This window comes from Eretmochelys imbricata, chromosome 11 (assembly GCF_965152235.1).
Source record: "Eretmochelys imbricata isolate rEreImb1 chromosome 11, rEreImb1.hap1, whole genome shotgun sequence".
In the NCBI taxonomy this organism is placed as follows: Eukaryota; Metazoa; Chordata; order Testudines; family Cheloniidae; genus Eretmochelys; species Eretmochelys imbricata.
In genome coordinates, this window is record NC_135582.1 from 61,974,555 (window position 1) to 62,000,379 (window position 25,825).

General features: G+C 39.8%; 1 protein-coding gene across 3 annotated transcripts in view; it reads left to right on the forward strand.

Moving 5' to 3' along the window:
• The window catches only part of PARD3B (par-3 family cell polarity regulator beta), a 615,914-nt gene that overhangs the window by 269,235 nt on the left and 320,854 nt on the right, over positions 1-25,825 (forward strand). For all 3 annotated transcript variants that reach the window (XM_077830252.1, XM_077830251.1, XM_077830253.1), the window contains one exon: positions 17,937-18,028. In XM_077830252.1, coding sequence (XP_077686378.1) covers positions 17,937-18,028 — 92 coding nt within the window. The remainder of the gene's footprint in view (positions 1-17,936; positions 18,029-25,825) is intronic.

A 25,825-nucleotide genomic window follows, 5' to 3' on the forward strand; every position in this document is an offset into this window, starting at 1 on the left:
GCTGGTGCTGCGGATCTGACTGCCAGCTTTTGGGATCAGGAAGGAAGTTTTCTCTCAGTGCAGGATTGGCAAGATGTCCGTCCAGTGGACTTTTTTGCCTTCCTCGCCACATTTTGGAGGCCCAGATTTAGGTTAATAAAGAGTAAGAACAGGATTTAAATGTTGTAAGTTTGTAAGTGAGTTAATAATTAAAACACGGCTTATAGCTGGGGTCCTATGTGGGTGAGAGGCTCAAACCTCCCAGCGCTAAATGTGAGACCCAGGAGATCAACTGGTGGACACTATTAGACTGGAGGAAGAGCATAAGTTTTCGCAGACTGATGTACCCACATTCCATCTCATAAAATGGGCAGAATGCTGTGGGTTAGGTTGACGAGGGCTAACCTTGAATTTGTGATTTGATATGGAGGCTATTTAACACTGCTCTGGACTTAAATAAATGTTTTATTGGTTGTTTTCTTTATTTAGCCCCAGTAAGGCTAAAAGTGAATTGTGTCCTTCCACTTCAAAAATTTATCCCTATGTTTATGTCCTGTTCTCCTGCAAGTTTTGCTCAATACCCAGTTACCCGTGTGCACACTAGGCTAGGAAGATCACATTTGGTGAATTTCTTTTTTGAGGATTCACGTGTCTTTGAGGATAGATTCTGCAAATATGAACGTGTTCAATATATTAGCGTTTAACAGGAAATACTTTTTTTTAACAAGCAATGTACATCCACAAAGTTAACGGAGGTATTGGCTGGCTTTACATTTCCCATATCCTGGTGCAGAATAAAGAAAAGCTTGGGACCCTGGGGATTTGTGTACTGTACTGGGAAATGTTGTGAAGCTTTTTTTTGTCCTTATGTCCAGATATAACTTCGGGGGGCTTTTTTAGCTCTAGTTTTCTAATTTCTTGTGAGACTGAAGCCTCTTCTATAATTGGGAGGTAAGGGCTAAACTGTAAATGTCTGTGGGGATCATGTTTAATGTGTTACAAATAAGCTACTTGAGTTGAAGTGAGTTGATAAATCTTTCATTAACTCAGTGCCTGAATCTACTGAAGAGCAAATAAGTTTGCAGTCTTACCTCCTTCCCCCCCCAAAGTGAATACTTATGAGGTAGGCATGAGAGGAAGGATGATCCAGTGGTTGGGACCTTGGATTCAATTCCCTGCTCCATGACAGACTTCCTGTGTGGCACTGAGCAATTCACTTAGGCTCGGGTCCACAAAACTCTTCCTTTAGTAATGTTTTCAATATTGCTTCCCTAAAGTGAGAGTGGGTGCCATACACTAGCTCAGAGAAATGTTGAGTGACTGACATTAATTGGGGGACAGTCAGACCGATGGTTTGAGCCTCAAGTGTTCTGAAAAGAAGTTATGAAAACCTGTTGATTTTCGTTGCTCCAATGACTCAAAATTTTCCTCACTAACACTACGAAGTACCCCCAGGAGGCACAGGAAATTTCAAGACAATCCAAGTAAGCATGCAAATTTTAGAGACTTAGAAAACCTGACCTTTAAATAGAAAGCCATTCTCAACCTTAACCCGAGAGGCTGATACTGCAGCCAGGGGTCAGTGGTGTACAGGGACACATTGGCTGTGCCTTGTTCCCTAGGCCACAATTCCTACATTAGTGACGGGGAAGAACAGATGGTATAGGAGCTATGGCATCAGAGTTAGATAAACCTATACACTGAGTTTATCCTTCCATGGCCAGGTATAGGACCATAATCTGCTGGCGATATAACGTAAAATAGCCTCTCTATACTGGAAGATCAGAGCCATGCTGTCTGCTTCTTATCATTTCCAAGTTTTATCTGCTGAGTTTATTGACAGTTGGCCACGTCACTTCCTTACCAACTGAACCTAAAACAATATAAGGGACTTTTAAAACAAAGTAAAGGCATCCCCAACCAGGGGATTGTGCTGATTTAACTAAGGATACATCTTCACTACCTGCTGGATCGGGGATCGATTTATCGCATCTCATCTAGACGCGATAAATCAATCCCCGAATCGATGCCGGTACTCCACCTTGGCAGGAGGAGTAAGCAGAGTCAATGGGGAAGCCGCCACAGTTGACTCTCCGCTGTGCGGATGGCCAGGTAAGTCTAGCTAAGATACTTCAACTTCAGCTACGCGAATAGCATAGCTGAAGTTGCATATCTTCGTTTGGGACCCAACCCCCATCCCCTGTGTAGCCCTGGCCTAACGTAGCTTCTAAACCAATTTAGCTAAATCAGCACAATTTTCTCATGTAGTCAGGGCCTAACTTTTGCCCTCCTTCGCTATAGGATATTAGGTGTTGAAGACATGATGTGCCTGAAAGACGAGATATTCTTCTTCTCAGCAATGCAGAACTAACAGAACAGTAGAAAAGCGGTCCACGCTATTTTGTGCGTCACAAGCGTTAAGCTGTGTCTGATTTTAGAATTGAAATAATTGGTGTGAAGTGCAAAGAAAAAAAATACATACCTTGAAATTTTAATAATGGGCAAAACTGGTGCTGGTTTGGATTTTGACATTTGAAAACCAAGTTCACTGCAGTTTATGGTGAGGGGGTGGTTTCAGATAAATGCTTTTAGCACCATCACTATTGATTTTCAGATACCAGAATAAGCTTGTGAGTGTGTCATTTTTAAAAAAAAAAAAAAGGGAAAAAAGGAATTTGTTTGTTTGACTGTGAAATTCAGCTAAATTTGATAATAGGTTAACGGAAGGGAAGAAAGATATAACGCTAAGCTGTCATTTGTACAATCAGTTTTCAGAATATAAGTGTACTTTCAGGCATTTCAGATTGCAGTGAATGCACATTGGTTGCTGTTAAAGGGTTTAGATTTTAATTTGTTACTACTAACTAAATTTGTAAAGATTTTTCCATGTAACTGTATGTAATTTTGAAAATATTCCTTCTTTAGTCTCATATGGTGGTACTAAAATTTGGACTCAATTTTTCAGTGATTGGAGATGTGCAATAGCATGCATGATTGCACAGATGCAATTTAGAACATTAACTAGATTAAATAAAATTTTCATAAAGAAATAATCCTGATTTGATTTGTATAGTGCTTTTAGTGATTATTTTTAAAAGGTTTCAGAGTAACAGCCGTGTTAGTCTGTATTCGCAAAAAGAAAAGGAGTACTTGTGGCACCTTAGAGACTAACCAATTTATTTGAGCATGAGCTTTCGTGAGCTACAGCTCACTTCATCGGATGCATACCGTGGAAACTGTAGCAGACTTTATATACATACAGAGATCATAAAACAATACCTCCTCCCACCCCACTGTCCTGCTGGTAATAGCTTATCTAAAGTGATCATCAAGTTGGGCCATTTCCAGCACAAATCCAGGTTTTCTCACCCTCCACCCCCCCACACACAAACTCACTCTCCTGCTGGTAATAGCCCATCCAAAGTGACAACTCTCTACACAATGTGCATGATGATCAAGGGAGGGAGGAGGTATTGTTTTATGATCTCTGTGTGTATATAAAGTCTGCTGCAGTTTCCACGGTATGCATCCGATGAAGTGAGCTGTAGCTCACGAAAGCTCATGCTCAAATAAATTGGTTAGTCTCTAAGGTGCCACAAGTCCTCCTTTTATTTTTAAAAAGGATGTGATCTATTACTCTTTGCACAACTGACAAAGAAACCAAACTGTAGACTTGTTTTCAAATCTTGTCTATACATAATGGCGCAGCTGCACGGTGTATGGTAAAGATGTTCCATGCCGACGGGAGAGAGCTCTCCTGTTAACATCATAAAACCACCTCTGTGCGTGGCTGTAGCTTCTCCTGCCAACATAACACTGTCTACACCGGTGCTTATATTGGCGTAACTCATATCCCTGAGTGACATAAATTATACTGACATAAGCAGTAGTGTAGACATAGCCCAGGAATCAACTTTCCCCCACCCTCCAAATCCTATAGAGCCAAAGAAAAGTACCATTCCCAAATAGTGCCATTTAGTGGTGTTTTCTGCTGCTTGTGGCAGAAATACAAAGAAAAAAGTACAATAACTCCTCACGTAAAGCCGTCCTGGTTAATGTTGTTTTGTTATTACGTTGCTGATCAGTTAAGGAACGTGCTCGTTTAAAGTTGTGGAATGCTCCCTTATAATGTCGTTTGGCAGCCGCCTGCTTTGTCCACTGCTTGCAGGAAGAGCAGCCCATTGCAGCTAGCTGGTGGGGGCTTGGAACCAGGGTGGACTGGCAGCCCCCCTGTCAGCTCCCCATTTCCCTAAGTTCCCTGTGTGGCAGCCGCCCAGCAGGCTATCAATTGCCGGCAATTCAGCTATCCTTCCTCCCACTGCCATGTGCTGCTCCTGCCCTCTGCCTTGGAGCTGCTCCCTGGAGCCTTCTGCTTGCTGTGCAGGACAGGGGGGAGAGGAGGAGGAAGAGGGAGGCTAATGTCAGGGTGTCCCTCTCCCCCCTGCTTCTGCACCCCACTTACCCCATTTCCATAGAGCAGATGGGGACAGGACAGGGCTCAGGACAGAGGAAGCTTCCTGGCAGCAGCTTCTGTCTCAACTTGCTGATTTACTTAAAAAGGCAATGTACTTAGAGTGGGGTTAGTGTACTTAAAGGGGCAATGCGCATCTCTCTCTCACACATGGAGTGGGTCTCTGTCTGCCATGCTGGCTCCCCTTCCTCCATTCGTGCTGCCTTGTAGAGTGTGAGGCTACATTAACAACAATGGGTTAACCCTTGAGGGCTCACCCCAGTGCTAGTTCATCATTTAGCAGTAAGGCATCCCCTGGGAAATATCCCACCCTCTGACTCCACCACCTCAACCAAGCTTCACAATCATCATCACTGTGTACCAGTATTAAATTGTTTGTTTAAAACTTACTGTGTGTATATACACACACACACACACATATATAGTCTCTTGTCCAGTGAAAAAAGTTTCCCTGGAACCTTTCCCCCGCCCCTCCTTATTTACATTTAATTCTTATGGGGAAATTGGATTCGCTTAACATCGTTTTGCTTAAAGTTGCATTTTTCAGGAACATAAATACCACAAGGAGTTACTGTATATCTGAAGTGCAGGAAATAAAATAAACTTATTATTTTTTGGTAAGTCATGTTGTATGCATACATATTGTTAATGTAAACCATTCAATTGCAAATATACTAGTTGTAAATATACTAGATAGATAAAATATAGATTTCTAGTGTGAATATTCTGAGCACCCTTCCACTAATTTTCATTGCTAAAGTCTTACAAGCAAATTTATTTGCAGTTTGTGCAAATGCTGAAAATGAACTAAGGTTGTCTTAGTGCCAAGATGCAAATAATAATAAACAAAAGTGGAGGATAAAAACTACCAAGTTTAGTTCTGTTGTTTAATGGACAGATGTCACAAACTGGAAATAGACTATCCACCCTCTCTAACTGATATGTCTCTAGATGTATTATACATATGTTTTTTCTCAAATAACGTGCTCCATTCTATGCCTTTAAATTCAAAGACACTGCTTTATATTACAGTGGGGAGCAAAGGAAAATGAGCACAAAGTACCCAAAACTAATACAAGCGCAGAGTGGGCAACATGACAGAATAATTTCCTGTTTCTTCTCCAACATGCACTCAGCGGGAAAGTCCTTCATGTAAACAGTGTTTGGGGCTCTGGATTTTGAGGGGCTGGAGGTGGCATGTCAGGCTGGAAGGCGATGACATTAAGTTTTGTTCATTTGCTCTGAGACCAATTGGTGGATTTCCTGGCAGAAATATATGTGAGTTTTAATGCTAATTTTTGCACTTATTTATTGCCCCAAGGGAATTCCCATCCAGCTGGGAAAGAGGTAAGTGTTTTTGGAGCCAACGTAGTTTCGGAATGATCTTTGTTCCCATGTGAATGCTCCAAAACGACTCTGGTGGGAACTCAAATGTCCAAGGGTTATGCACCATACTTGAATACAAACCTCTCATGTCCAAAAGCGGGAAGCAGTGGGAACGGTAAATTTAAACTCATAATACCTGGTTCTTCACTGTCTTGCACTGTTTAGTGTTGGTACATATTTTCCATAAATTAAATTAAGTCATGGATTTGCAGGGCTGTTAATCTAGCACATTTCTACTAAATCCACTTCAAATTAATTAAAAGACCAAAAGGTAAATAAGGTATTAAAATTAAAAAAGTACATTTGCACAGCTGGAACCATCCACAGTGCCTGCCCATGTGATATCTGGCTCTTAGCAGTGTTTTCAGTGCTTTATTTACACAAGCTCGAAAATCTACAAAGTAAAATCTATGTTGCTCAAAGATAGAGCAGTTTTTATTATCCATAAGACTTCTGCCTTAAGTCTTATTTTTATTCTTTCTTGAAGCACTTAAGGTAAGTGATTGATTATAGATTTATACATTTTGAATAATTACTTAATTTTTCTTCTACTTTCTCTGTTAGCATGCATCCCATTTAAAAAAAAACAAAACAATTCTTTCTGCAGTTAGTTTGCTGATCTAGTATATGATATAGTGCAGGCTTCTAACTGTGGAAAGATAGTCTTATTTAAAAAAATTCTGTAGGTCTAATTACACATCTCTGCTTATTAGCCCTTGTCTACACTAGGACTTTAGGTCGAATTTAGCAGCGTTAAATCGATGTAAACCTGCACCCATCCACACGATGAAGCCCTTTTTTCGACTTAAAGGGCTCTTAAAATCGATTTCCTTACACCACCCCTGACAAGTGGATTAGCGCTTAAATCAGCCTTGCCGGGTCGAATTTGGGGTACTGTGGACACAAGTCGACGGTATTGGCCTCCGGGAGCTATCCCAGAGTGCTCCATTGTGACTGCTCTGGACAGCACTCTCAACTCAGATGCACTGGCCAGGTAGACAGGAAAAGAACCACAAACTTTTGAATCTCATTTCTGGAGATTGTGGGAACTGTGGGATAGCTACCCACAGTGCAACACTCTGGAAGTCGACGCTTGCCTCGGTACTGTGGAAGCGCTCCGCCAAGTTAATGCACTTAATGCACTTAGAGCATTTTCTGTAGGGACACACACACTCGAATATATAAAAACGATTTCTAAAAAACCGACTTCTATAAATTCGACCTAATTTCATAGTGTAGACATACCCTTAGATTCATATAATCACATGACTGGCCCATTCTATCTTCCAAATCCCTGAGCAACTTCAAACAGCCGCTATGTTTTTTTCTTTCCGTGTTTCCTTTTCTTCACCCTTTCTTTCCATGTTTCCTTTTCTTTCCAATGTTTCCTTTTCTTCATCCCAGGCCGGGGGGGGGGGGGGGTTGGGATGTGTGTGGGGGAGGTATGGGCTCTGGGCTGGGGGTGCAGATTCCAGGTGGGGCCAGAAATGAGAGGTTCAGGGTGTGGGAGAGGGCTTCGGGATGGGGCAGGGGGTTCGGGTGCAGGGGGGGTCAGGGCTCTGGGGCGGGGGATGAGGGATTTGGGGTGCAGGAGAGGACAGGGTATTGGGGTGGGAGTGTGGGCTCTGGGAGGACGTTTGGATGCGGGGGGGACTTGAAGCTGGGAGCAGGTGTGGGGTCCCGGAGGCGCTTACTGTAGTACCCGGAAGCGGCCGCCAGGTCCCTGCAGCCCCTAGATGCATGGGCAGCCAGGGAGGTGCCACGAGCTGCCCTCACGCCTGCATCTAGGGGCTGCAGGGACCTGGCGGCCGCTTCCGGCCACCATGCGGAGATAGGGCAGGCAGGGAGCCTGTCTTAGCGCCAGGCCCCCGCTGTGCTGCTAACCGGACATTTAATGGTACGGTTGGCAGTGCCAGCCGGAGCCACCAGGGTTTCTTTTCGACCAGGCGTTCTGGTCAAAAACCAGAAGCCTGGCAACCCTAAATTATGCTGACCTAATTTTCTAGTGTAGACCTGGCCTTAAACCAGTAATGGCTTCAAATCCCAATATCTTGTATCCTTTGCAAGGCTTATAAAAGGCAGCTTTTATACCACCCTGGAGACTGCTCATGTGTAGCCCTGGAAGCTCTCAAGTCTTAAGCCCTGTACTTAAGTCATGACATGTTTTATGTACAGAGGAGTGATGTGACGACATTTCTGAAGATGTTCAAGAATATTAGTATTGATTTTTCTCTTCCTTTGAGCCCTGCGCTTAATTACACTAGGATTTGCTCTGTCTGTTCTTCCTAGCCTCCCTCAGAAAGCAACTGACTAAAAAAGGTGTGAACCCTAATACTATTACAGCTAATGGAGAATTTCCTTTACCTTAAGTGTTAAGAGGCCTTTGATTTTGGTGCTGAGGCCTTGTGTTTCATTGCCCTGGCAGCTTTTATACAGTTTGATGGCAGACCAATGCTGTGTGTACTAGTTACAATTCTCCAGGCCTGAAATGATCCCTGCTCTACTTAAATCTGTTTAAATGCATAATTTACTCTTCACTTGCATCATAATCCCTTTCCTTTGAAGGAGCTCAAATATTATTATTTCTACACCATCTCAGATTTTGTATAGTTCTGTACAAAGATCTTTAAAATACACATTGTTATACTACATTCAAATGTACACAGAACAGTATTTCTCTGGCCTTCAGTATTTTAGGGTGAGATATAAGGCAGCCTCTATCCAGCTTTTCATGTTATGATTATTTCTGCAAGTGTCATGATGCAATGCCTGAATTTTCAAATATTTACATTGGCCCTTGTGCAGTATAGCTGTGTACATATTTTACTGTAGCAGAAACTTTCCAATGACAGCATGGTTTAATTTTAAAAGATATCTAACATACTGTATATTGTGACAAAGCTCTGTCCTTGTGTCCATGGGTCCCACATGTCCTGGCAGATTTCACTAGCCTCAGAGGCTCGCTGTGACCCTCCCCATGTAACTCTTCTCTGTCTAGAGACAAGGGTCATAGTCTACTGAGCCATTTTCATCATAAACCAGCAAGGGAGGTGAGAGAAGCTATCCTTCCTTGCACAGTCTCTGTTGTCTCCCAGTCTCCATGACTAATTGTGTGGGGGGGGGGGCGGAGGGAACAGGGGAGCCCAGGCCCACCCTCTACTCTGGGCCCCAGTCCAGGGACCCTACAATAGTATCAGCTATGGTAGCTGACCTTTTAGAAACATGACATGTACAATTCCCTGGGCTACTTCCCCACAGCAGCCCCCCCTTCCTCAGGCTCCACTTCACCCTTACCTCAGGGCTTCCTTCCTTGTGCTTGATATAGCGTGTACTGCTCAGTCTCTCCAACAGCACAACTTCCTCCCACAGCTCCTGACATCCACACCCACCTTACTAACTGGGAGGCTTTTAACTAGTTTCAGTCAGCCCCTGATTGGCTTCAGGTGTCCCAATCAACCTAGCCTTCTCCCTGCCTTCTGGAAAGTTCTTAATTGGCCCCAGGTGTCTTAATTGACTTGGAGCAGCTGCCATTTAATTTATCCTGGTACCAGGGATTTGTTTAGCCTGGAGATAATATATCTATCTCCTGCTACTTTTCTATAGCCATCTGGCCTTGTCCTGTCACAATATGTGTAATTTTATTAATTTAGAATTTAAAAATTACTGACCATAGTGATTAATACTCATAATAGAGAAAACTCACAAAGAACGTGTGCAAACCCAAACTAATAACTGATAACTAAACTCAGATTAAGATATTTTAAAATAAATAAGGGCAGGATTTTTTTCCGGTTTTTTTGCATCCAGTAAGTTTTTTTTTCATTTGAATTTTTGTTTCCTCTCCCCTTGCCCCCTTTTGTCAAGTTTTCCAGTGTTATTTTGATGATGGTACCATAACAGGTGTTCCTAACCATTACCTCTTTCCTTCCCTTTCCCAATTCTTATCCTGGCACCAATTCAACAAGGTACTTAAGCACATGCTTAACTTTAAGCACATGAGTAGTCCCACTGATTACCTAAGCAGATGCTTAGGAACTATCTTATTGAATTGGAGCCTCTAGTGGCACATGCAGACATTCAGGAAATCCCTGTGTAGTCGTGGGGGGGAAATGTTGCTGTCACCATTTCTCGACTTACCACGTGTTGCTGGAAGTCAAAATATATATGGCCTAAACATAGTTACTAAACATCAGATCACTTCTGTTAAGAACATCTGAAGAAGTACATTTTTTCTTCTTTTTTAAAATGAGCCCTTTGTTTAATCAATCTACCAACTGGCCTCATTCCCAAATCATATCAAGTAGTCCAGTGGAATACATTTCAATTGACAAAAGTGAAAGAAGCTTTAAGATTCATGTTTTCATATTTGTTGCCTATGCCTGCCCTAAAATCATCTTCATCAAGTGATTAATTGCATTTGTAGACACTGCACAATTCCATCAGTTATCCATTTCAAATTAATTTTATTCTGAATGGTTAAGAGGATGATATAGTTTAATCAGTAAGTGAAATGGAAGTATTGCGGGCTGTTTAAAAATACATATCACGTTTTATGGTGGCAGAATCATCTACATTAAGCACACTTCTGGAAAGATTGGAAGAGTCCAGTAGAAAATATTGCCATCTTTTCCTTCGGTTTAGCAGTATTTTATTGACTGGCATGTACATTAGTTTGACTAATTTAAAAAAGAGTCTGGTTGATGTTTTGATGGTAGTTATGATATGGAGCTCCTAGACGAATGGATGTTGTACAATTAGGAATGTTTCATTCTTTTAAAAATATATATTTACAGTTCTAAAAATATTAGTTAAAATATGGCAGATTAGATGTCCATCAGTCAACATCTTCCTCTTTAAGATGGACTTTGCAATTAAGAGCATGCTCAGAAATACATTTTTCTCTGACTGTCTGTTTTTCAAGAGTCTAGTTTCATGTTTGAATTTAGTGGAAGAAATAAATAGCAAGGTGTTAAAATGAAGCCAGAGTTCTCTTGAAGCCTCTTTTAGCTCTACATATGTAGTACTAAACATTCTGCTTGCAAACATCTATTTCAGACAGCTTTTTTCTCCTTTTATTTGTTACTGTGTGGGTAGAGACAGACAGGGTTGTGATAGCCTAATGTTGAAAGATTTGCTGAACAGATGAAATGCTGATCTTGACTTCAATAGTTTTTGTTTCTGGTACCTAAATGAGTTTAATCTTTTGTGTAGTCCGCCAAAAGTATTTAATACACAGCAGGCTTGTGTTTTTTCTTTGCTGTTTAAAAATGTCTTCTTTTTTTAGTTGATCCATCCTTTCTTCTACAGAGATGGCAAAGAACAGATTGCTGATAACTGACTGCTTATTTTGTAAAATACATCATCAGTCAATATATTGTCTAGCTTTAAAATATCCTTACTCTGTAGAAGAAGAAATAGCTAATGGTTAATTTAATTTAAAGTAAATGTCTGTTTAATGTTCATAGATATTAGCTTTACCTGTGGTGCTTTCTTAATAACCAGTTAAAATTTACTCGGAGTTAGGCAACTGGTAATATTTAACTGTAAGCTACTTCATACAGACTTTTATGTTGTTAAACTATTTACCTAAATGCTACTGGATTAGGGCTGGACCTATAAAGCTAAAATACCAGTAGAAGTTTTGTAGTAATAATGCTGCAGTAGTTAGAAATGAGCCTGAGATCAGTTATTTAGATTGGAGTCCTGAGTTTGAATACCTCCTCCCAATTATCTTTCCCACCCTAAAACTGAGAAGTGTTGGCATCCAAGGTTTAGATTAGGCCCATTGTAGAATTAGGGACACTAAATGTGCAGCAGGACAACACAGGTAAGGTTTGGATTCTGAACCCTTTCCAATATTTCTAGGGTTTTTGGATCTGATACCTGTAGTAGTAATGTAATAATAAAAGACACTGGTTATTGTAATTCAACAAGGAGTGCTTCCTTTGATTTTTATACACACACACACACACACACACACACACACGGTGAAAAAATGTTACATTTTTCTGAGGAAATGCATTAAGACGTGGAATCATACTATCAAAATCTTAAAAGCTGTACAACAGGTGTCTTTGAACAGTTCTCAGTGGCACGTGTGTCTCTGTGGTTCAACTGATTTACATTAAGGTTAAGTTAACATATTTTAAAATTAAACAGGGTAAATTTGTAGTCACCCCTTGATAGTAGATTGGGCTTGTGCTCTTTTGTTTCTTATGTGCAGTCTGTAAATTGTTGGGTCTAGTCCTAACTAAATGTAAACACCTTTACTTTCTAGCTGCTGCTAATTGGTTTGGGAATATTTATGAAAGTGTTTATTTTTAAAGCTAAAAATAGTGCTGCGGTGTTTAAACTCATTCTGGCTGTCAGAAATGCTCTCCTGATCCTGAAAGTGTTGCTAAAAATGTTCACTTTTTAAATGTGGTAATTAAACTTGTCTGTGAGAGCAACAGATGATACATTTCCTGCATTTGTAAACTAAGTATCCCTTTAAGCCCACAAATTTCCTTGCATGTTTCTGTTTGTTAGGTTGGTAAGATCTGAACTCCTGCTGAACTTTCTTGAAAGGAGGGCTGTTATTGGCCAAATAAGGAAATAAAGAGCTATAACCTGCTGCTGCTGCTTTGTGACCTTTTACTTTTAGGATTAGGATTTTCTGGTACTGCGTTTCCTTTGTTAATAAAAGCCTGTGTCCTCAAGGGATGCAGCACTGTAAGCTTGAACTTCAAATAACTATTTTCATTTTTAACTCTTTCAATTAAAATTACGTTCCAAATCAAGATATTTCACTTTGGGCTTTGTCTATATGTACATAAACTTCCCTAGTTGATGCATATATTCATTTGCATTCTTCAGATTGATAAAAGATAATGTTAAATGCACACCTTATGCTTTAGGTGCAAGGTGTTCCTGCTGCAGGGCTGCCACCTGGGGTTTTCTTCAGACATTTATACAGCACTACTCTCTCAACTCAGCATCTGATTCTGAGACTTGTTTTGGAACCATCATCATCATGGCAAATCCCAACGGAATGTGGCTGCCTAGCAGACTGAGCAGCTCCCAGATTGATCTCTAGATAGCTTCTTACGGTAGTCTGGCTGGATATTCAGTTTGTCCATCCCTGGAAATCTTATCGCACCTCTGAAGCTTTTGGTGACCACCTGATCTCCAGCTGTGTAGCGGCATTCTTTGGTAAAGACGCTTCAGAATTAGTTGGACTTCCATTCTAATAACATATCCATACCAAGAAAGCTGCCTAAGCCGACCCAGTGCTGATGATGGAGGCAATTGCTGTGTTTGGCTTAGAACATCCTCATTTCTGATCTCGTCCTGACACTTAATGTGGAGCAGTTGGCAAACACAACAAGAATTGAAAATGTCAATCCAATGCTCTTCAGACTTCGTCAGTGCCATGTTTTGCTGCTATGCAACAAAGTTGGTATAACCAACGTTCTATTGATCTGCAACTTTGTAGCAAGCTTTGATGTTGTGTCATTGCCACAGAGGTTGCCGAAAGGCCAAAAATATGGTGGCAGCTGCTGCTATACAGGTGTCTACATCTCTTGAGCATCCTCCAGTACTGTCTATGATGCTGCCCAAGTCCTCAACAGTTACCACTTTCCCGATGTCCTGTCCGGACAGGTTAATACTGAGCTGGTTATAATCTGGAGCTGGAGGCTGCATGATAGTGATGGTCAAGGTCTTTGTTTTATCCTGATAAATAACCAGACCTATGCGTACTGCTTCTTGCCCGTCAAGATTGACCTGTCCGTGCAGCAATTCACCAAACTGAGCCAACAAGAAATGTCATTGGCTTATTCAAGATCGCAAAACAGAATAATGCTCAGCTCAGCAGCATCGGCAGCTGCCTCCTTGAGCTTATCCATCACCCACTCAATGCTAATATTGAAAACAATGGTGGCAGAACTCCTGTGGAGGTAGGAAACCACGCTGTGTCTCTGCCATTGCTGGAACACAAGAAGAAAATTATGGCTACTTGTCATAACTGTAGCTTTTCAAGAGTGATGTATGAGCATTTTCACACTGTCTGCCCATCTTCCCCATTGCCTGTAACTACTAATCTTACAGCATTATTGGTTTACCAGGAGGAATTGAGATAGTTGGGGGTCCTTTTATAACCTGAGCTCTGAATATTTCTGAAGTTGACCATTGCTGGGTTGGGGACACATTCCTCTCTGGTGTGACTATGCAGACACAATGCTGTTGAAGAATCACAATAAAAGGTAAGTAGCCATTTTATCATGCTAACGCTGTAATGGAACATTTTTACACCTGTTTGCCTGGTTATCTCTAACATCTTTTCAGTATTGTGTGTAATGTACAACAAATCTAAACATGGTATTTTTTGTTGAGAAGGAAAGATAAGGGTTTCTGATATATCTCAGTCAATGGTTTACACGCACACACTCTCTCTCTCAGGCACATGCAGTCATGCACAATTTGAGAGCTGTAGCAAAAGGAATACAAGAAATTTTCAAGCACTTGGGTTATATGTGTTTGTACAGGACTGGCCAAGAGGATAGGTTTCAAAGTTGACTATATTACAAAAGTCTTGTTTTCTCCCTTCTGGTTCTAATTTGAAAGACATGGTTTTTAACAGCATTTTCTTTAAATTTCTTAAATTGAAAGTAAAAATATTTTCCCTGTTTTTAGATATGTGCAGTTTCGTGACTTTCCTTTCACCACGTGATTTAGCATGTTATACTCCTTATTTGCAAAATAAAACCTGTAGTGCTTTTGTATTATGCTGTCAGTTGACTCTGAGTAAATTATATGGTGACACAGTTATTACTTCTGCTGCTGTTGAAAAATCTAAAGTCAGCTCTGGAAGCATTATTGTGGGATTATTTATTATTTTTTAATGGTTCTCATGTTGCCATAAGCTCATGCGCTAGCATTCTCTCATTTGGGCCAGAAGGTGATGGGATTAAACCTAGTACAGTTCTACAGGTTAGCTGAGGTATTATGTGGAATTCCCTTCTGCCCATTTCTGATGATTATCGCCCTGAAACAAGAGATTCCATGCCACTTCTCAGATTGTAAACTCAGTGTTCTGGTCCACCTTCCCTCTGTCAATAAGAGGTTTTAATATGTAAGGCTGCGTTTGTACTATTTTTCAGCTCCTAATGATGACTGTTGTGATTGAGTGCCTTATGTCTTTGAGTTGAGAGTACAGCTTAAACAGAAGTACTGGGTTTGATGTAGAAATTACAGGGTGAGGTTCTAAGGTCTTTGTTATGCTGGAGATCAGGTGATCCAAAAGGTCCTTTATGTCTTCAAATCTAGGAATACTTGTGAGTAAAAGGTGCAGTATGAGATCAAATTCTGATATTTCTATTTGTGTTACTATTGCCAACCCTATACAAAGGCAAGAGCGTCTTCAGCACCAGTATTACCATGTTGTTATAGGGTTTGCTTTACTAGTGAGTTGCTAGATCTCATACATTCCTGTTAATTAAGTTTGTGTGCTTGTGGACCTTATTGCCGTCAAGGCTGGATTTGCTAGGAAGTAGAAGTCATCGCTTGGAGACTGTGCGTCAGATTTGCATCACTTACCCTTTGTTTGAGATTGCTTTGTTGATTTATGAGATAATACAGAGTAGAAAGAAAAGGAGTACTTGTGGCACCTTAGAGACTAACCAATTTATTTGAGCATGAGCTTTCGTGAGCTACAGCTCACTTCATCAGATGCATACCGTGGAAACTGCAGCAGACTTTATATATACACAGAGAATATGAAACAATACCTCCTCCCACCCCACTGTCCTGCTGTATTCTCTGTGTATATATAAAGTCTGCTGCAGTTTCCACGGTATGCATCTGATGAAGTGAGCTGTAGCTCACGAAAGCTCATGCTCAAATAAATTGGTTAGTCTCTAAGGTGCCACAAGTACTCCTTTTCTTTTTGCGAATACAGACTAACACGGCTGTTACTCTGAAACCTGAATACAGAGTAGGGAATTCTCAGAGTTTATCAGAGAATTGTCCCTTGAAGAGTGGTTCCACTATGAAAATGACTGCAAAATATCTGCCTCCTCTGTGTACTCAGTCTTATTTACTTACTTTAATTACAAAAAAATAGCTTTTATTCTTATTAGCTGTATTGGTTTTGCTATTCTACATTGGAGTGAGCTGACTTCTATTCAGATTGGGCAATAATTCTGTCACTATGTTAGATTCCACTTAAAGAATAGTTCATGAACAAGATAAAACCCAGTTTGATCTACCAATTCCAAGCTTAGCTTGCAAGAAAAATCCATCTTTTTTTCCCTTGTTACTTATAAACTGAACAACTTGTCATAGAAATCATCAAGACACTATAATATATATATATATATATATATATATATATATATATAGACCTCAACAATACCAGTCTTACAAAATCATATTTCTGAGAGAAATGGAAAGTTATAACATAGTTTCTTCTTAGGCCGTAAGCTCTTATTATTGAGGAAATAGAATAACCAGTCCAGCTGCTATTGTTTTTAGATTTGGCATACAACCTTGCCACTCTGGTTATCTGAAGACAACTTGGTAACAGTAAGAATATACACTGGACGAATGTGTTCCATTGGTGAAAAAAATTAACTTTAGTTTTTATCTGGTTAAGATCAAACAATGAATTGAATTCTCTTTGTGTGCTGACATCTGAAGATTTATATCTTCCAGCTATATTCCTGTTACAAGAGCTGGCAGAAGTGACCTCTCCAAGGAAGGTCTTTGTTATGGATTTTGCTCTGTTTACATTATTGCCATGAGGGTCACAGTGAAGTACAGTACATTAAAGCTAATACATCACAAGCTGACAGTGGTCTTATCTCTTTGGTACCTCTTCCCCTTCCCAATAAAGAAGAAAGCAAACACAAAGAAGATGAGGTTCTGGAACAGAAAGTTAAATGATAGTTTCCAAAGTGCTTTGGCGTTAATGCCAGGTCCCTGTGTGCAACATATTTTGTATCTGGTCAAATGGCTGCGTAACATTCTTTTCTGTGAGGTTGTTGCAAAAAACTGCTTTTACCACATAAATATTCTCCCTGCTGTAGCACTATTGCAAAAGCAGATACTGAAGAGCCAAAGCTACTGGGTTTCTTCAAAGCCAGCCAGCTGATCATTAGCTGAGGAGGTGGCTCTGGATCAGAAAAAGTGAGAGTTTCAGGCCAGATCTGTACCTCTGTGGAGCTCAGAAGCACCAGAAAAATTCAGCTTCAAGTACTTTCTTTCTTGCAGAGTTTTGGTGATTCTTCACAACCCTTTCCCTCCAGCCATTCCCCCTCATCCTCTGGCAAATAGCATTGGGGAAGCCAGAAGGCTTTTTCTGTTCCCAAGGAGCTTTTTGGGTATGCAAGCTCTAGTCTGCAGCTTCTGCACTATCTCTTTAACTTGGAGAGCGCTGTGGGGGCCACATGAGTATGTTATGCCTCTGTCCGACTAATGAGGGTAGAGGAGATCTAGACTTGTGGGGCAAGATGGCCAAGTGAGTTGGGCACCAACAGAATCAGTTTTCCTCCTCTCTGATCCCCTTCCATTCTGACTTGGCAGGCACTGAGCATATCTGAGTCACCAATGGACCATGTAAATTTGGGGAGGAAATGAGCCACTCAGGGAAGGGGAAGAAAATGAAGAATTAGGGCACAACCACAAGATGAAAGGGGAGGCACCTCACCAAATCCCTCAACAAGCCAAATAAGTTTGGGCAGGGGAGATTGCTGCTATATAATAAAGACCTAATGTACTGTAGAATACATGTGGCCTTGATTACTGTACAGTATGTTAGCATTTGAGTTCTGAAAGCAAATAATGATGGACTTCCCAGAGTATTAAACCAGAAAGTCATTGTAAGCGCGAAGGACTCTGTTCAATAAGGAAAGCACCTCAGATACAAAGTGCTTAGAGAAACAGCAGAGTGCCTTACGTTCTATATATAGAACAGAACCTCTCATTTCCACTGCCAACTGGAATGCTGAGATACTTCTGCTTGTTCTTGTTTTCCATTTCAAGCGGAGATTCAAATATCATACAACTATTGTTTCAAACCCATCAAAATATATTTTATTTCAAAATGTGACTCTCTCAATAGGGTGCAACACAGTTATCTTTTGAAGATGGAGAAATGGATCTCACTGGGCACACTGAACAGCTGACATCTCAGAAGGCCAAGTTCACTTTCAGGTATGAGTATTAAACCTTCTGTTTAATATAGATTCATGAATATGTTTCCCAGCATACAGGACAAGAAGACTATGTCATTTTTATTTTAAGTACATGTGCCCATCGTCATAGTGACTTCCTCCTTTTTTCCTTTCCACCCTGAAAATTCACTCCACTGTATCTTTTACCTTGGATGATGAATGTTAGTGACTTTGACCTGTATTGTATGTTCTGACTGATGATGGGTTATGGGGGAAGGAAGAAATATGCTGCTCTTTTATATGTTTGTGTTTTGCTTTTTTAATCAATTTCACAAGCAGCTTAAAGACTAAGATAAGTGGAGTGCATGTGTCTAAACAAATAAGCACTCCTCTGATCCTTAATGTCCCACAAAAAGTAAATAATTTTCTTGGTTAAACTGTCATCTCTGTTTTTATTATTAAGGTTATTTCTTCAGTTGCTTTTTAGACTTTTATTATATTTGTAGATGCACTTTTATAACCGGTAAAATGCTATATCTAGATCATCCATTGTGCAGGATAGGCAAATTTGCATAGGCACCTTTTGTGAGACCTGTTCTTCTAGGACAATCAGATGAGTAACTCCTCTTTCCTTCAGTTATAGTAGGCAGGAGATAGCTGGTGCTGAAGTCTAACACGGTTGTTGTGATCTAAGTTGTCTGTTAGTTTTTCTGACTGCTTGGGAAAGACTGCTGAAAGGGTGAACTTAGGCCAAGTTTTGAGTGAAATAAAGATGATTTACAATTTGGGTTGGAAACCATGCAAGATTTGGTATGAAACTTGGGGAAAGTAGGTGGTGTTTCACTTTGAGTTTCTGGGTTTCTTCCAATCTGAAATTCTAAGCAAAACTCAGAATGTGAACCAAAACAAAAAATAACCTTTGTGTAAACCCACTGAACCAAAGTCATCAAGTTTCAAGGTGGGTCAGATCATCCACTAATATAACTGATGGCAGGCTGAATTTCATTAAGGACTTAGCCTAGTGAGTTCAGAGCAAAATGATTCCATGCTAGTGTTCACCTGTCCTTATGACAGGTTAAATCTTAATGAGAAGTTGAGAAGTTATTTGTATAAATCACAGTACTGTGAAGTCACTTTTTAGAATGTGAAATAATCTGGTGTCCATTAATATTCTTTGTTGTAGAAAACTAGTTATGACAGTACATTGCCTAACTGTGAACTAAAAGATGTACTTTGGAAAACTAAACATGACTGCTAAGATATCATAGTCAAACTAACAACTCAATTTTGGTGAAGGCAAATAATCCTTTACTATAATTTTGCATTTTCTAGTCAGTTGTCAAAACTGTATGAACTAAAAGCCCTGAGCAGTATGTGTAAAACTCTATCCCCACATATATTTTTGCTTTCATTTTGTTCTTCTCTCTCTTGCTCATTCCACTCCGTGCCATCTCATTCATCTTTGCCTTCCTTCAGTCTGCACCTATGCTTGGAATCACCTACTATTTCTGTGTACTAAGCACCTTCCATTTTCTACTTTTAAATACCTCCTTAAAATCTACTTCTTTCATGTAAGCTTATTACACTGATTCACTCTGAAATTGTCTCCAACTTCTTGTGACTAAATTGTTGTCCTGTGTTTCACACTTTAGCAGAGTTGGATAATAAGCTATTAGAAGCAGTAAACTTGTTTTTCTCCACGTTTGTTTTGTACCATCTTCTGTACCATCTTATGGTGCTCTAAATCTAAATAAAGATTTCCCCATCACTATCCTCCTTACAGAGTAGATGTATATTCATGTAAATGACACAGGATGCCACAGGGATATTTAACCACTGTTTCACACTCTTTTTAGGACTCTTCTGGACATATGACAGCCTGTTTATGGAATACTTTTTCCTCCTTATTGAGTAGTCTTTGTTTTGAAATCTGTTTTCTAATCACAGTATTGCCAACTTCTCTGATTTTTATCATGTCTAGCAATTTCGGGGTATTGTTTAACCTGTCTCATGAAAACATGATGAAAGGCTGCCAATTCACAAATTTTCTCTTATTCAGAATGGTCACCATCTTCTATGACTGTCAATGGGGCTGAAGCTAGTAAGATAGCCACCAATCTCTCATGATTTCTTAGAGTCTGACTCATGATTTCTGAGCTCTTGAAATTTGCCTTACTGTAATCAGCATTGTCATGAAGATTTCTTATCTAATTTATCTGTCATGCTTAGATGGTCCCCATCACTCTAGTACCTGAGCCTATTGCAGGGTTTAAGGTGTTGTTCTTACAACTCCCATGTGAAGTAGGGAAGCACTATTATCCCCATTTTACAGGTGGGGAACTGAGACAGATCACACAGTAAGGACTTGCCCAGATCACACAGGAAGTCTGTTGCCTGGCAGGGAATTGAACCCAGGTCTCACAAGCGCCAGGCTATCAGGTCATCTTTCCTTTTAGGGCACATCACCAATTTCTTTTTCCCTATCAATACAGATGCTTCTCTGTCTTTGTCATTTCATGTTGTGTCTGGCTTTCTCCTCTTCAAGGAACATTGGGGAAGGCCATGGTCTTTAACCCATCTGTCTGATTTGTTTTGTTTGTTTGTTTAGCCACCCACTTTGGGGCCCTGGTCATCACCTGGATGGTATGGCAATTTCCAGTTTCTTTTTAAATCCTTTCTGACATCAGTCTATTTGTAGAATGGTAACGTTGTTGTGAAGCGGTATCAAAGTTTTTTTCCAGCTTGCTATGCACCTGCCAGGTCTCCAAGCTATATGCTTGCTGTTTTGCGTTCATCAAACATGTATTGAACCTAGTCAGCTTGGTTGCCAATGTTTTTTATAAAATTTAATGAAAGGCTGCTACAGCCTGTTTCACCTGCTGTAATTATTATGCATCGCCAAATCTGTGCATTCATTTGTTTCTTTAATGTCTCTTGATCCCATTGATTTGTAATTGGGATTAATCAAGCCCTGCTCACGATATATTCATGATTATTCTTGTCCTTATGCTTGTACCCAGTGTGTTTTTGATAATGTCACTTCTTCCCTGAGTCATATTGTTCTTATTTGACAACATGTTGTTTATCAAGATAACCAAGACCCTGCCTCTACTCAGGGTTCTTCATAATTGTCTGCATCTCCAGCTATCAATCACTTTTCTTTTTGTATTATTGAGGTGCTTCCTGAGTAAATTAGACTTACAAGGTGAGGTCTCTAGTTCATGGAGTCTTCTCCACTTCTCTTTCCCCCAAGTAAAGGAGGCTATATTGTTTGTTTTCATTTAATCTCTGTATCCTGCACCCCATTCTGGCTGTGGTGTGAAGACTTTCACACATAGCAGGGTCTTATAGCATGCCCATAAACTGGTCAAACTCTGAATTAGTCTGACTTTGTCTGGAAGCTCATTTCACAGCCATTGAATGAGAATAGCTGATCTCCAGATCTTATATGATGCATCTTGAGTTTTGTAAACTCTCTGGCAGTTCATGGATGGAGAGATGCAATATGAGATGTAGTTGGGTCTTGATCCGTTGAGGGCTTTGAACATTGAAATCAAAGCTTGAACAGGCAGGGGAAGCAGATTAGGAGCCAATGGAGGGGCCAGAACAAAGGGATGATATGTTTGTAACAAACTCTTTCTGTGTTGCTTCTTCCTACAGTCACACATACAGTGAGCTACCATATCCAGTCTGGGACTGACGAATTCAAGGATCATGGTGGCCAGATTTGAAAGCGGGGAGTAGGAAAGGGATCCTAATCAGATAAAATGCTGCAGTAAATTAATCTTCTGGCAGAAAATACCTTGTTCTTGCATATCACAATTTTAAACTTGTTTAAATGCAAGAGATTTCATGTATTTAAAAACAATACTTTCCCCCTTCCCCAAAATATTAAAATGAGGAGTCTCAAACTCTTCTCCCCATAGTTTGGAAATATGTACTGGGGTAATTTCCTGAGTTTTAGTGGATTTAAAGTAAATTCAAGACAAAGATTTAATTCTGAAAAAACAAAGGTGCCCTGCAATTTCTGTGGAATTCAGCCAGATGTGGGTTATAATCTATTAAAAACTCTGAGCAAAATTTCAGTTCTTAAATTTCAAGGGCTTTCCTTTGTTTTCATACATGCTTTACCTTAGTAAAGAAGGGGAAGACTACCTGAAAAAATTAAGTCTTTGCTCTCTAAACAACTGACTTCTAAAGAAAATAGTGAGAAGAGTACTGAAGATAAACTGTCCACCTCAAATTGACTGGCTGAATATATTAAAAATATTAGCAATATTTGTAATAATAACAGTTCTTGCAGAAATTAGCAAAATAGTTTTGTCTTTTATTAAGTTTCAAATTAGATCATTTTACTGTTATTTCTGGAACAATTATTTTCCTGTATATGCAAGTATTATTTCTTTTTATGTTTTGCTGTCTTCTCTTTTTTTCTCTTGTCTAAATGTATCTCATGTTTTTCTTGAGGACTTTCTAAATGTTCAAGACTCTAAATTGTTCCTGTCAGATGAGAATGATGTATCTGGAAATAACATGTTCAAAACAAACCCCACAAACAGTTGCCAAAGCCACTAGAACCCAAACCTTGTTGAATGCTGTTCACCATATTCGCAAATGGCTTTTTTTTTTTTTCCAACTGTGGCAAAATTGTTTGTGATTTTGAGTCATGCAAATGTAAAAATAAATAAATAAAAGTCTTTATGCATATGTTATGATTGAAATTTTATGACTTTGTAACTCAATCAGGTTAAAAGCTTCAGACAACTTGTTTTATACTCTTCATTGAGGTAGGAAAAACTATTCCATTTGAGGGAAAGCTGTTCGTTTACTGAAAGCTATGAACATTTATGTGGCATCTCATGAAAATAGAAATAGAAGGTGCTGAGCACGTTCAGGTGGTGCTAAGAACCATATAGGATGAGGCATTATCTGCCTAGACTGTCCAAGCACTTGCCCTGTAAAGGTGCTTTGATACCCTGTGGACCTTATCCTGTAGGGTTCTGAAACTTTTGAGAATTGAAAGTGTTCGGCACCTTGCAGGAGGAGAACCTGTATTCTATTACTAACACTTGCTAGTTTTTCTGTTTGTTTGGGTGGCAGTGGGGTGTTTGGTTTTTTTTAACTTACACTATGAAGGGTAGAGTTTGTTACAATTCACTGTAGGTCTATTTTTTTGCAATTTTTGAAGGTGTCATTTTTATTTTGGATCTGCTACCAGGGAAAGAAGGGGGTGTTTTGTTTGTATACAAGGTGGGGAAAATAATGGTCAAAGGGGAAGGAACAAATTGCATTGTTCAGTAATAAATGCTCATATAAACATGTATAAAATAAAAGAAACACTTATTAAAATCAAATCCATATTTTTCTACTTAGAATGCAGATCACAATTTTATTGATTGTTATACAAGAACAATAATACATTTGTGCAGAAGAAATATGGTATTTTTCCTCACTACCATTCCTCTTTCCTGGCTGGATCTACTTGAGTGAAGCGGTTTACAGCTAACAGTAGGATCTCTGGACTCTACAGTAGTTCAGCAGGAATTTATCGCCAGCCCTGAAATTCCACCCGCTTGGCACACCATGTGGAAACAGAAGTGTTGTTTTTGCAGACCTCATTTAAAAAAGTTTTTCCACAGTAAAAATAACCCTGTTAACAAAAAATAAACCTAATCTATTTGAAAGTAGATATTTAGTTTATTAACATTGGATTACTTGGAATTCAGAGAATATTTCATACATGGATAATTCATTAAGTGTTTAATTACACTTGTTCCCTCTGGCCTTCCACTTCTTTTCAGCAGAGGCGAGGGTCACAGTTCCTTGACCCACTTGATTTAAACGCAGTGAATATATAAATAAAGCATATCTGTAGCACCTTCCTTCTCCTCCTCTGTTCACTTTGCTTATGTTCTTCTTTGTCTTGCTGTATCCTGACAGCCTGGAAAGCAGAGGTGGAGCATTGTTAAAACCTGGTGCCTTCAAGCTGTATGATATATTTCTGCATTTTTAGGTAGTTGATCTAATGTGAATTAAGCAAAAAACAGGTTTTTAGTGGACAGATTCTTGATTTTGGTGCTCAGTATTTTGAGTGTCTCCTAGATAAATACATTTAAGTTACATAAATGAGGTGGGGAAGGTAAGGGTTCTTTTTAAAACTATTTTTAAAAAATAGACCTACAGTGAATTGTAACAAACTCTACCCTTCATAGTGTAAGTTAAAAAAAACCAAACACCCCACTGCCACCCAAACAAACAGAAAAACTAGCAAGTGTTAGTAATAGAATACAGGTTCTCCTCCTGCAAGGTGCTGAACACTTTCAATTCTCAAAAGTTTCAGAACCCTACAGGATAAGGTCCACAGGGTATCAAAGCACAGGGTATTAAAACTGATTTTGGAGGTTTCTTAAATTCTTTCACATTTAATCTATTTATTTTTCCTTTTTTTGGAGGCAATTAATTTGTAGGGTGGGGTGACTGGAGCACTTCTCTCCTCTTTTGTAGGGAGAGTCTGTGGTCCTCTCTCTGGCTGCAACTCCCACAACATCCTCTGAATGTTCAGCTGCCTTCTTCATCTCACGACAGTGTATTCTCCACTACTTTCTACTGTTGTTAAGATCTTTCCCTTTACCTTCCACAGCACTCATCCCATCTAGCATCGCCATCTACAGTCTCTCCTTTTGGGTCCTACGTCATTTTGGTTTGATTCTGACCATCCTTGCTTTAAAAAAAAATCAGTTTGTCTTCCGACTGAGTCTGTTGGAACCACTACTAGAAGCAGATGCTGACCATCCTGGGGGCAGTTTACTCTCTCACCCAGTGAGTCTCAGCTGGCAGCTTTTAAAAATTCCAGGATTGGTGTAGAAATTGAATTAGCATATGCAAATACATTAGTATAATATGTAAATAAAATATTGGGTCAGAACCATGTACATTCCCTATATGGATAAAATATTTATGCTTCCTCTGAAATTCCCATTAGTAATTGGGCACAGAGCATTTTTTTTTGCCCGTGAAAAAGCACAACCCAGCACATGCCAAACAAACAGCACAGCCAGTGTTTGTGGGTGCTTTACCTTGTGGATGTTTTCCCTTATCGAATGCTTACAGCAGCTGATATGGCTGGATATGCTTGTGTAATGCAAACAAGGGATGAAAAGCACAGTTCCGTAAGTACATTTAACCTCCCTGTCTTTAGGAGTAAACATTTCCTTTGCTTCTCATTTGTCTATGGTCACTGTAGACCCCACCGGGTATGCTCAGGATTGCAGCTCTGCTTTCCTACTTGTTCTGGAGCATTCCATTCCAGAGGCAGCAATTTCATAATCTGCATTTTTTTCCTCTTACAAATTTTCATGGAATTTACAGTTATCAGCCCAAGAAATGCTGCCTCACCAAGTTCGGCCTGTGCTAAGGATTACTTGGCACACAGCCTGGACAAGGCTGTAACAGTACGCAAACTGAAGGAATAAGTAAATAGCATGGTAGGTATTTGACTTTTACCTTATTTATTCGGTTTGTTGCTGCTTGTTGGGTTACACGCAATCTCAGATATGGTTGAATGAGAGGTTTTCTACTGTCCTCAGTCTGGAGGGGAGCTTCTTCCAGCTGAGATTGGGGATACTTCCCCAGCATGTCCTGAGGCAAACAGTCCAATATGGGTCCAATCCATCATACTCCCCAGGAGAAATGGAATTCTATCACGGCACGGTTCCTCACATTAACTTTATGAAAGTCAAAAAGAACAGGCTTCATTAGTTGTCTCCGAACAAATCCCATACAGCATTCCAGATCAGTTCTCTGTGTTCTTCTGAAAAGTTTGTGTAGAATGCCTTAG